This window comes from Babylonia areolata, chromosome 21, assembly GCF_041734735.1.
Source record: "Babylonia areolata isolate BAREFJ2019XMU chromosome 21, ASM4173473v1, whole genome shotgun sequence".
Taxonomy (NCBI): Eukaryota; Metazoa; Mollusca; class Gastropoda; order Neogastropoda; family Buccinidae; genus Babylonia; species Babylonia areolata.
Window position 1 is genome coordinate 17,672,140 of NC_134896.1, and position 12,814 is coordinate 17,684,953.

The window sequence follows — 12,814 nt, forward strand, 5'->3', positions numbered from 1 at the left end:
TTTCTTTTGTGTGATGCATTTCTAGGAAATAGGAGGAGTTTGTATTATTCTCCATGTTTGGTGATACATATACTGTACCATGTCAAACTGATGCAAACTAGGCCAATTGGTTTGCTCTGCTTGGCCAAATTTCACGCGGCTAACAGTGAAAAGATGACCTGTCTTGCCCGGTCCGCTCTTAGCCAATCAAACGCCTCTAAAAACTACAAGCGCTTAATCATTCTGTTGGCCAAGGCTCTCCATGCCATCTTGTCAGGTTTATGCTCTGTCTTGTCTTATGCTTTTTTTTTTTGACTATTAAGCGTGTTCATTTGGCCTTATTTTGCTGCATGCGGCTTGAGTTGATTGTGTTCTTACATTATGTGTACTCGGTTCGACTCGCCCCCCTCGAATCTTTCGTTTTTCTCTACCCCTTAGTCGATCCTGTCTTTCCTTTCTCTGTTGGGGATCAGATTTTCGCTGGGTGCGATGCATTTCTAGGAAATATGCCATGTAATGTGATTGGTCTTGGCTTCTTAAGAGTTTACGTTTTGTAGATCAGTTTCAGTTTCAAGGTGTCAAGGTGTTTGGACTGATCCATATACGCTACAACACACCTGCTTGAAAAAAAAAACAACAGAAAGGAGCAAATGCCTCACCTACTCATAAACCAAACACACTGGTCATAGCTTTCAGCTCTTTCTCTAGCTTTGTATAAAACATGAACATGAAATGAAATAAAACAAATAATACAAGAATGTGTGATACAAAAAGAAAGATACCATTATGTAGAAAGGCAAATGACTGAAATAAAATGGAACAAGCTGATCGTAGAAAAAAACAACAAAAACATACATGTATATCTGTATATACACCAAGACAATACTACAAATGGCAGATATGATAAAATCACACACACACACACATACACTGACACAATCACACACACACACACTGACACAATCACACACACACACAAACACACACACACAATATGCTCTACACATACACACACACACACACACACACGTTCACAAACAGAGCACTCACACACACTCACACAAGCATTCACACACAGTAAATACCTATCCCAAGGCAAACACACTACATGATAATTTCAACAGAAGGTAAAGTGAGGTGGATGGGAGGAGGAAGACTGCAGACTAACAGCAATGCTGCATCACGTAAAACAGGACTGAAATTATCCAGAAGACTGGATTCAAGACAGTCACTGATCAGGATAGAAGCTGTTTTACTGACATCTTCACAGAAAAGAGCCAGTGTCAGTCAATCTTCTTCGAGTTTCCAGACTTAATAATATAAAGTTTTTGACGTGAAGGTTCCTGAACTGAAAGACTGAAGAAAATGGCTTCGTGGTCTGATAGGACCAAGTCTGTGGAGAAGATTATCATGTTCTCTTACTACAGGTAAGGACATTGTGGAGAAGATTATCGTGTTCTCTTACTACAGGTAAGGACATTGTGGAGAAGATTATCGTGTTCTCTTACTACAGGCAAGGACATTGTCTGTGGAGAAGATTATCGTGTTCTCTTACTACAGGTAAGGACATTGTGGAGAAGATTATCGTGTTCTCTTACTACAGGCAAGGACATTGTGGAGAAGATTATCGTGTTCTCTTACTACAGGTACGGATACTGTGGAGAAGATTATCGTGTTCTCTTACTATAGGCAAGGACATTGTGGAGAAGATTATCGTGTTCTCTTACTATAGGCAAGGACATTGTGGAGAAGATTATTGTGTTCTCTTACAACAGGCAGAAATAAGTCTGTGGTGGAGATTATCGTGTTCTCTTACAACAGGCAAGGACATTGTCTGTGAAGAAGATTATCGTGTTCTCTTACAACAGGCAGAAATGAAGTCTGTGGAGGAGATTATCATGTTCTCTTACAACAGGCAAGGACATTGTCTGTGAAGAAGATTATCGTGTTCTCTTACAACAGGCAGAAATAAGTCTGTGGTGGAGATTATCGTGTTCTCTTACAACAGGCAGAAATAAGTCTGTGGTGGAGATTATCGTGTTCTCGTACAACAGGCAGAAATAAGTCTGTGGTGGAGATTATCGTGTTCTCTTACTACAGGTAAGGACGAAGTCTGTGTCTGTGGAGGAGATTATCATGTTCTCTTACTACAGGTAGAAACGAAGTCTGTGGAGGAGATTATCATGTTCTCTTACTACAGGTAAGGACAAAGTCTGTGTCTGTGGAGGAGATTATCATGTTCTCTTACTACAGGTAGAAACGAAGTCTGTGTCTGTGGAGGAGATTATCATGTTCTCTCACTACAGGTAGAAACGAAGTCTGTGGAGGAGATTATCATGTTCTCTTACTACAGGTAGAAACGAAGTCTGTGGAGGAGATTATCGTGTTCTCTTACTACAGGTAAGGACAAAGTCTGTGTCTGTGGAGGATATTATTGTGTTCTCTTACTACAGGTAAGGACAAAGTCTGTGTCTGTGGAGAAGATTATCATGTTCTCTTACTACAGGTAGAAATGAAGTCTGTGGAGGAGATTATCATGTTCTCTTACTACTGGTAGAAACGAAGTCTGTGGAGGAGATTATCATGTTCTCTTACTACAGGTAAGGACAAAGTCTGTATCTGTGGAGGAGATTATCATGTTCTCTTACTACAGGTAGAAATGAAGTCTGTGGAGGAGATTATCATGTTCTCTTACTGCAGGTAGAAATGAAGTCTGTGAAGGAGATTACTGTGTTCTCTTACTACAGGTATGGACATTGTCTGTGAAGGAGATTATCATGTTCTCTTACTACAGGTAGAAACGAAGTCTGTGGAGGAGATTATCATGAGAGCGGGTGGGCCCGTCTTTTCACTGTTAGCCGCGCGAAATTTGGCCAAGCAGAGCAAACCAATAGGCCTAGTTTGCATCAGTTTGACATGGTACAGTATATGACACCAAATATCATGTTCTCTTAATACAGGTAAGGACAAAGTCTGTATCTGTGGAGGAGATTGTCGTGTTCTCTTACTACATGTAGAAATGAAGTCTGTGGAGGAGATTATCCTGTTCTCTTACTACAGGTAAGGACAAAGTCTGTGTCTGTGGAGAAGATTCTCATGTTCTCTTACAACAGGTAGAAATGAAGTCTGTGGAGGAGATTATCGTGTTCTCTTACTACAGGTAGAAACGAAGTCTGTGGAGAAGATTGTTGTGTTCTCTTACTACAGGTAAGGGCATAGTCTGTGTCTGTGGAGGAGATTATCATGTTCTCTTAATACAGGTATGAACATTGTCTGTGTCTGTGGAGATTATCGTGTTCTCTTACTAGAGGTAAGAACAAAATCTGTGTCTGTGGAGGAGATTATCATGTTCTCTTACTACAGGTAGAAATGAAGTCTGTGAAGGAGATTATCATGTTCTCTTACTACAGGTAAGGACAAAGTCTGTGTCTGTGGAGAAGATTATCGTGTTCTCTTACTACAGGTAAGGACAAAGTCTGTGTCTGTGGAGGATATTATCGTGTTCTCTTACTACAGGTAAGGACAAAGTCTGTGTCTGTGGAGAAGATTATCATGTTCTCTTACTACAGGTAAGGACAAAGTCTGTGTCTGTGGAGGAGATTATCATGTTCTCTTACTACAGGTAAGGACAAAGTCTGTATCTGTGGAGGAGATTATCCTGTTCTCTTACTACAGGTAAGGACAAAGTCTGTGTCTGTGGAGATTATCGTGTTCTCTTACTACAGGTAAGAACAAAATCTGTCTCTGTGAAGGAGATTATCGTGTTCTCTTACGACAGGTAGAAACGAAGTCTGTGGAGGAGATTATCATGTTCTCTTACTACAAGTACGTCCTCATCACCTGAGCATCGGTGCTGGCAGACTGGGCGGAGGGGACAGAAGACAGGGCGATGCCCAGAAGCTGGCTCATGGCGGTGTGAAAACTGGGCCGGCCGCTGGTTGGCGTTTCTGTCGCCACGATGGCCTGCACAAACACAGACCCCTTTCACCTCTCGTATCCCATAACTTATGTTATCGTTTTATAAATCTCTTGTCAAAAATATGTAAATTACAACCGTGTTTCTTTCAAGCTTCTTCTTCTTCTTCTTTGTTCGTGGGCTGCAACTCCCACGTTCACTCGTATATACACGAGTGTATGACCGTTTTTACCCCGCCATGTAGGCAGCCATACTCCGCTTTCGGGGGTGTGCATGCTGGGTATGTACTTGTTTCCATAACCCACCGAACGCTGACATGGATTACAGGATCTTTAGCGTGCGTATTTGATCTTTTGCTTGCGTATACACACGAAGGGGGTTCAGGCACTAGCAGGTCTGCACATATGTTGACCTGGGAGATCGGAAAAATCTCCACCCTTTACCCACCAGGTGCCGTCACCGAGATTCGAACCCGGGACCCTCAGATTGAAAGTCCAACGCATTAACCATTCGGCTATTGCGGCCGTCGTTTCTTTCAAGCACATGTGCAAATTTTAATTGTGATTGCTTTGACATGTACAAATCCTTTTCACCTCTTGTATCCCATAACTCATTTTATAGTTTTATAAATCCCTTGTAAAGTATGTAAATTATAACCATGTTTCTTTTATGCTTGCATCTTAATTGGGATTTGTTGCATCTAAGGGAAAAATATGTTACATTGTGGGTCTTGTAAACAGTGCTTTAAAACTGCAGTATCAGTGACAGTGCTTTTAAGTGTTTATTTGATGAATTCTAAGTACTGGCTCTGTAAAGTGCTTTGAGCTTGAATTACAGCACTCAATAATAAAAATAAAATATCATTATTATTACACCATATGTCCCTGTGTTGTTCAATGGGCTTCTGAAATATAATGTAATGTAATGGAATGGAATGCACTGAATTGTATTGTATTACTGTTTGTCACAACAGATTTCTCTGTGCGAAATTTGGGCTGCTCCCTCCAGTGACAGTGTGTCACTACAGTGCAGCGACATTGTCTTTTTTTCTCTTTTTTTCTTTTTTTGCCTGCATTTATTTATTTTCCTATCAGAGTGGATATTTCTACAGAATGTTGCCAGGGACAACAATTTTTGTTGCAGCTAAATGCTAATCTACAAACAGGACCTCGGTTTATCATGTCTTCCAAACAAGTAGCGCACAGACCACCCACTCAAGGTCTAGTGGAGGGGAGAAAATGCTGGTGAGTGTAGGATCTGATCTCCTGTGCTCAGATTCTCTTGCTCTCTAGGCGGAAGCGTTACCACAAGGCCACACCTCTATGAGAAATACTATATAGTTCCAGTTTCAGTTTCTCTCAAGGAGGAATCATTGGATTTGGACAAATCCATAAGCACATCACCACATCTGCTAGACAGATGCCTGACCAGCGGCACAACACAATGTGCTAGTCAGGCCTTGAGCGCATGCATAATCATATACTTGTGCACCTATCACAGTGGATTTCTTCTACAGAATTTTGTGAGAGGATAACACTATGTTGCCATGGGTTCTTTTTCAGTGTGCCAAGTGCATGCAGCACACGGGGATCTCTGCTTTTTTTTTTTTTTTTTTTTTTGGTCTCGTTCTGGGAACGCTGAAGAAGAAGAATTGTTTCGTTTGGAGGCTCAGTTTCATTTTTCAAGTCAAACTCGGGAGAAACGGAGAGACCGAGATTTGAATCCAGACCCGCCCATCCCCACCCCCTCGAAAACGGAGTATAGCTGCCCACATGGCAGGGTAAAAACGGTCATACTAAAGCCCACTCGTGTACATACAAATGAACGTGGGAGTTGCAGCCAATGAACAAAGAAGAAGGAAGAAGAAACAAGAGAGGCAAGGCCTTCAAAACTCACTTGTCATAAATTAAGTCCCCTAGAATTAATTACAGAGTAATTTCCCTTTTTTACTATCTGCACCAAAACGTTTGCAAAATAAATAAAAATTCCATGCTTAGCAAAAGAAGTTCCTGTTTGAACAAAAAATGATAATAATGACTCCTCTTGCTGTTGTGTCAGAATAAGAGGTCAGAGTGCCAAGTTTAGAGAATACAAAAAATATAAATATAACAGTAAATTCAGTTTGCATATAATTAAGCTTCTTTTTTAAAAATTTTTTGTGCCCATCCCAGAGGTGCAATATTGTTTTAAACAAGATGACTGGAAAGAACTGAATTTTTCCTATTTTTATGCCAAATTTGGTGTCAAATGACAAAGTATTTGCAGAGAAAATGTCAATGTTAAAGTTTACCACGGACACAAAGACACACAGACACACGGACACACACACACACACACACACAGACAACCGAACACCGGGTTAAAACATAGACTCACTTTGTTTACACAAGTGAGTCAAAAAAAAGAAGAATCCAGACCCTCTCAGACACTGAAATGACAGATAACTGTCTCAACCATTCTGCCAGTTTCCCAAAGGATCAATCACCTGAATGAAGAAAGGGACACCGGCGCTTCGCCGCGTGGCGCACAGAGCGGACGACTCCGCCGTGGTGGACATGATAGCCGACATCACCTCTTCCAGCCATCGCCGTGGCAACGTCTGCAGCTCCCTCCATGGACTCCTTGGGTGATGAGGCAAACAAGAAATACGTTAGTAAAGTGAAAAATGAATGAAATTAATTTAGGATATTTTGATTCATAGCAAAAACTGTTTAAACAGGAAATCATCAAGAATTGATTTGCATGGCTGAGATCGGTTTAGCTAACAACAAAGAGAGCATGCTAAAGTTGTAGGGTTCTTCCTCTCAGGACCTTTCTTTTTTGATCATCCATAATTCTGTTTTATTCAAACTCGTCATGTTCTTTGTACTATGGTCTGCTATTCAATTCATGCATCATTAATAATCATAACTAAAAGTGAAAATGTCAATGATGTCTAATTTGTGGTTAATAATCTCCAACATACACAAACATACATGCTTATATACAGACACACACACACACACACACACTTTCACTTACTCGTATGCATACACAGTAATTCCCCCCCCCCCCCCCCACCTCCCCCTCCTCCCACTCGATTTTTTTCCTTCCCTCGTCTAATGTCACTTACAGTGAAAAGACGTTAAACTAAAGAACAAACACACACACACACACAACATACCCACCCAAGAACCACGTATCCCTCCTATTGTGCACATGCCCAAGATTTCAGAAAACAATACAATCAGTAACACAACCCTGATTTATCACAATGTGTGCATCAAATGGAAAGTGAATGTTAATATTCTTTTGCATAAAAAAAAAAAGTTCCACACAACATGACTTTACTTTGATGACTTTTGATGACTTTACTTTGTCTTAATAGCACACACACAACACACACACATACACACGCACACATACACACATATACCATACACTTCCAATTCTGTCAGACAGACATGGAAGGGTAGCAGGAAGATTAAGACGCTCGTCTTCCAATGCAGAATCCATACAGAGTCCGCTCTCGCCCTTTCTCCCAAGTTTGACTGGAAAATCAATCTGAGCGTCTAGTCATTTGGATGAGACAATAAACCTAGGTACCATGTGCAGCACGCACTTGGCGCTCTGAAAAAGAACCCATGGCAATGAGAGTGTTGTCCTCTTCTGGCAAAAATTCTGTGGAAGAAATCCACCCAAACATATACGCATGCACTAAAGGCCTGACTAAGCGCCTTGGGTTATGCTGCTGGTCAGGCATCTGCTTAGCAGAAGTGGTGTAGCGTATATGGATTTGTCCGAATGCAGTGGTGCCTCCTTGAGAGACTGAAACAGACATGGAAAGAAAGATGGCGAAAAAACCCCACAAAACCCAACTCACTCCCACAGTCTCTGACACATCATGACGAAGCCGGCGTAGGCCAGCTCAAAGGCCCCGCGGTGCAGGGACTCCAGTAACTGCTGCTTGAAGTAGGCCCCCACCTCCTCCATCTGCCACACAGCCACCACACTACAATCAGTCACACACACACACACACACACACACACACACACAACACACAAACACATACACAAACACCACACACACACACACGCATATACACTGCTCCAATACCCACAACTCAGATGTTTGAAAAGACAAGAATGGCTGACCCCTAGTTGGGTGACACAGACCCCCCTAAAATCCCCACCCACACCCCTCCACCTCCCCCGCGCCCCCCATGCATACACGCACAAACATACACAGACATATCACACATACACAAACAAACACACACACACACACACAAACAAAACAATTACACACACACATGTATGCAAACTGCGCACCCTCACACCCCAACACATCCTATCCCCACAAACACATCCATACACACAACTCACCTGCTGGAAAGACAAGACCCCCTGACCACCCCCCGGGTGGTGGGGGTGGGGTGCGAGGGGGGCATGGCGGCAGAGCAGGCCCAGCAGTAGGGAGACCTCCTTGATGCTGCGCCAACAGCACACCACCAGGTACTCCGGCATCAGGGCCACTGTTTGCCGGCTCTCCTCCACCTCCGCCATCAGGCCCAGGTCAAACTTCAGGCCCGGTCCTGAAGGAGGAATGAGATCATACTGGGTGTTTAGTGAAGGGTGAGGGTGTGTGTCGGGGGTAGGGAGGGGTGGAAAGGTGCGTGCGTGCATGCATGCATGCATGCGTGTCTGTCTGTCTGCCAGGCTTTTCCTACATCTTCGCCATCAGACCCAGGTCAAACTTCAGGCCCGGTCCTGAAGGAGGAATGAGATCATACTGGGTGTTTAACGAAGGGTGACGGTGTGTGTCGGGGGTAGGGAGGGGTGGAAGGGTGCATGCGTGCGTGCATGCATCCGTGCGTGCGTGTCTGTCTGTCTGCCAGGCTTTCCTACATCTTCACCATCAGACCCAGGTCAAACTTCAGTCCTGGTCTTGTGGAGGGGAGGGAGAGGTGGGGGTGGGGAGTGGGTGTGAGATGAGATGGGGGTGTGTTGAATGTGGGGTGGGGGGGTAGGGAGGAGTGTGTGTGTGTGTGTGTGTGTGTGTGTGTGTGTGTGTGTGTGCCCTCTCTCTTCCACCTCCACCGTCAGGCCCAGGCCCGGTCGTGATTGGGGGATGTGTGAGATGAGATGGGAGGGGAGGTGGGGGGAGGTGTTTAGTGAAGGATGAGGATTGGGGTGTAAGGAGGAGCGGGAGGATGAGTAGGGTGGTAAGTGGTGTGTGTGTGTGTTTTGATTGGTATCAATTTAATGTCTGTTCACGAAAGTGATTTTAGATGGGATGGGGGGTGGGGGTGTGGAGGGCTGGGGGGTGGGGGGGGGGGGGGGATAGTTTGTGCAGTGTTTAAGTGCATGGGAACGTATCTGAACTGTATACAATTACAAATGTGAGAAGAAATATAAATTTAGAACGGAGAAGGAAAATATGGGGGATGGAAACAAACAAAGAATTTAATTAATTGACCATTAAACCGTCCATATGACAAACGAGAAAAAGAACCATAAAATCAAGTAACTGGTAAAAACAGGTTATTGTCAAATGTAAGAATACCTACAGGTAATTAGCAATCAGACATCTAGATAAACGAACAAAAAAATTGTAAGTTAACGATAAAGAGTTAGATATTTTTGTAACTGAGTTTTTGGAAAGTACAACAATGAACTCTTTAAACTCAACACAAGAAAAGAATATGCGAATTTGTAATTTTCTGTCCACATAGGCATACAGTATTCCTGGTATATTTTGCTTTGTGTGTGTGTGTGTGTGTGTGTGTGTGCGAGTGTGTGTGTGTGTAACAATTATAATAATAATAATAATAATGATAATGATAATAACAACAATGATAATAATAATAAGAAGAAGAAGAAGGAAAACAAGAAGAAGAAGAAGAAGAAGTAGGAGAATTATGTGTCTGAGTAGTATGTTTTACGCTCCCTACCCAAAGAAAAGAAGAAGAAGAAGACGAAGAAGAATTATGTGTCTGAGTAGTATGTTTTATGCTCCCTACCCAAAGAGAAGAAGAAGAAGAAGAAGAAGAAGAATTATTATGTGTCTGAGTAGTATGTTTTACGCTCCCTACCCAAAGAGAAGCAGAAGAAGAAGAAGACGAAGAATTATTATGTGTCTGAGTAGTATGTTTTACGCTCCCTACCCAAAGAGAAGCAGAAGAAGAAGAAGAAGAAGAATTATTATGTGTTTGAGTAGTATGTTTTACGCTCCCTACCCAAAGAGAAGAAGAAGAAGAAGTTGAAGAAGAAGAATTATGTGTCTTAGTAGTATGTTTTACGCTCCCTACCCAAAGAGAAGCAGAAGAAGAAGAAGTAGAAGAATTATTATGTGTCTGAGTAGTATGTTTTACGCTCCCTACCCAAAGAGAAGAAAAAGAAGAAGTTGAAGAAGAAGAATTATGTGTCTGAGTAGTATGTTTTACGCTCCCTACCCAAAGAGAAGCAGAAGAAGAAGAAGTAGAAGAATTATTATGTGTCTGAGTAGTATGTTTTACGCTCCCTACCCAAAGAGAAGAAGAAGAAGAAGTAGAAGAAGAAGAATTATGTGTCTGAGTAGTATGTTTTACGCTCCCTACCCAAAACAGCTTCTTCGGGGACGTTGCCCTCCGGGGAGGAGTTCTGCACGACAGGGGAGACGACTGTAGCCACCTGAAGGCAGACGTGCAGCAGGCGCTCCACAAACTGGGCCCACAGTGTTATCTCCCCCTCCTTCAGGGACCTGCAACATCCGTTTCATCGGTTCATTTCAGTCCAGGTACTCCAGGAGGCGTCACTGCGTTCGGAGAAATTCACATGTGCTACGCCACATCTGCTAAGCGGATGCCTGACCAGCAGCGTAACCCAATGTGCTTTGTCAGGCCTTGAGTGCATGCATATATATATTTGTGTACCTATCAGAGTGGATTTCTTCCACAGAATTTTGCCAGAGGACAACACTCTCGTTGCCATAAGTTCTTTTTCAGTGCACCAAGCCCGTGCTGCACACAGGGCCTGGGTTTGCATTTGCATTTCTTTTTATCACAACAGATTTCTCTGTGTGAAATTCGGGCTGCTCTCACCAGGGAGAGCGCGTTGCTACACTACAGCACCACCCTTTTATTATTTTTTTTTTTCCTGCGTGCAGTTTTATTTGTTTTTCCTATCAAAGTGGATTTTTCCACAGAATTTTGCCAGGAACAACCCTTTTGTTGCCATGGGTTCTTTTACGTGCGCTAAGTGAATGCTGCACATACGACCTCGGTTTATCGTCTCATCCAAATGACTAGCGTCCAGACCACCACTCAAGGTCTAGTGGAGGGGGAGAAAATATCGGCAGCTGAGCCGTGATTCGAACCAGTGCGCTCAGATTCTCTCGCTTCCTAGGCGGACACGTTACCTCTAGACCATCACTCCACGTTTATCGTCTCATCTGAATGACTTGATGCTCAGTTTGATTTTCCAGTCAAAAGTGGGAGAAAAGGTGAGAGTGGGATTCAAACTCAGACTCTCTGTAATGGCAGATGAGCGTCTTAGCCATTCTGCCACCTTCCTCCCAATTGTTAGCAAGGCCGCTGGATGTCGTTACATGGCCACAGCAGCAGTAGCTTTCTTTTCTTGACTGACATCAACAGATCTTCGTAAGGTCCAAAATGAATGGGCTGCTTGGTGGTTTGGTTCACTTGTTCACTGGTGATGTGATAAGTGTGTCTGATGTTTAGTACCCTGCTATAACACCTCATTCCATGAAAAAAAATATATACAGAGATGCCAACCCCTGTCAGGTGTTTGGAGGAACAATCAGGAAATTTTTGGGGAACATTTTGAATTTGGTAGGAAAACTCAACTCCGAGCCACATCAGCAAACTGATACAAGTCTTCATCAGATACAAAACATGAGTGTCAAAGAATCAATAGACAAGCAGAAATACGAAAAAAAAACTTAGCCGTATGAAGAGCACAGGATCTGATGGCTGCCGGAAAAAGTGGGCACTAGTCAGGGATGCACAGGGGAGGTAACCTACTTCGGGAGGTTATCGGCCGTAGCTACTTTCGTTTTCTCTGCATAGGCAGGTAGTAGTTTGCACAGGACAGGAATCAGACCCCTGCCGGAGTCTGCACTAGTGGGTCACGGTTAAGTATGTGTAATTAAAGTACATTTTATCTGCAACGCATACAAACGCTTGGACCTACCTGCAACACAGTGTAACTGCGATGATTAAGGTGACTGACTGGTCCACTCAATGCAGTTTCAATGTAAACACACACGCATTTAGCTGAGCATCATCACGTGAGACCAAGGTAAGTAGTGACTGCCCTGGCCTCGTGATGGATAGGTTTAGAATGTCTGGGTAACGTTACGACAGGAAAGCAGGTGACCATGCTATGTAGTCGAAAATTAACTTGTCAGAACAATTTTGATGTCGGCCTAACTTCGGAACAAACTGCAATCGAGCGTAACAAAATATGGCAAAATCCTAACAGCTGGCATCTCTGTACATACCTATGGCTTCTTTGACTTGAAAAAAATAACAGCAAAAAACAAAAAAGTACAAAGAACAACAATAATGACGACAACAGTATCAGTATCAGTAGCTGAAGGAAGCGTCACTGCGTTTGGTCAAATCCATATATGCTACACCACATCTGCCAAGCAGATGCCTGACCAGTAGCATAACCCAACGCGCTTAGGCCTCGAGAAAAAAAAAATTAAAAAGATAAATAAATAAACAAATAAAATAAATAAATAAAAAATAATAAATACATAAAAATACTACTACTACTAATAATAATATTTATAAGGCACAAAATCTTGATGAAGTCAACTCTAAGTGCACACACACACACACACACACACACACACACTAAAAAAAAGAAAACAAAAAACAAACAACAACAACAACAAAAAACAAAAAAATCCAATGATAAATAAGCAAATAA

At 42.6% G+C, this 12,814-nt stretch overlaps 1 protein-coding gene across 1 annotated transcript in view; it reads right to left on the reverse strand.

The window, feature by feature from the left end:
• Positions 1-12,814, reverse strand: part of LOC143296285 (tRNA (32-2'-O)-methyltransferase regulator THADA-like) — a 70,231-nt gene that overhangs the window by 25,852 nt on the left and 31,565 nt on the right. The window contains exons 22-26 of the mRNA XM_076608132.1: positions 10,474-10,616; positions 8,261-8,469; positions 7,758-7,867; positions 6,381-6,516; positions 3,820-3,942 (exon numbers count right to left, since the gene is read on the reverse strand). Of these exons, the coding sequence (XP_076464247.1) occupies positions 3,820-3,942; positions 6,381-6,516; positions 7,758-7,867; positions 8,261-8,469; positions 10,474-10,616 (721 nt within the window). The remainder of the gene's footprint in view (positions 1-3,819; positions 3,943-6,380; positions 6,517-7,757; positions 7,868-8,260; positions 8,470-10,473; positions 10,617-12,814) is intronic.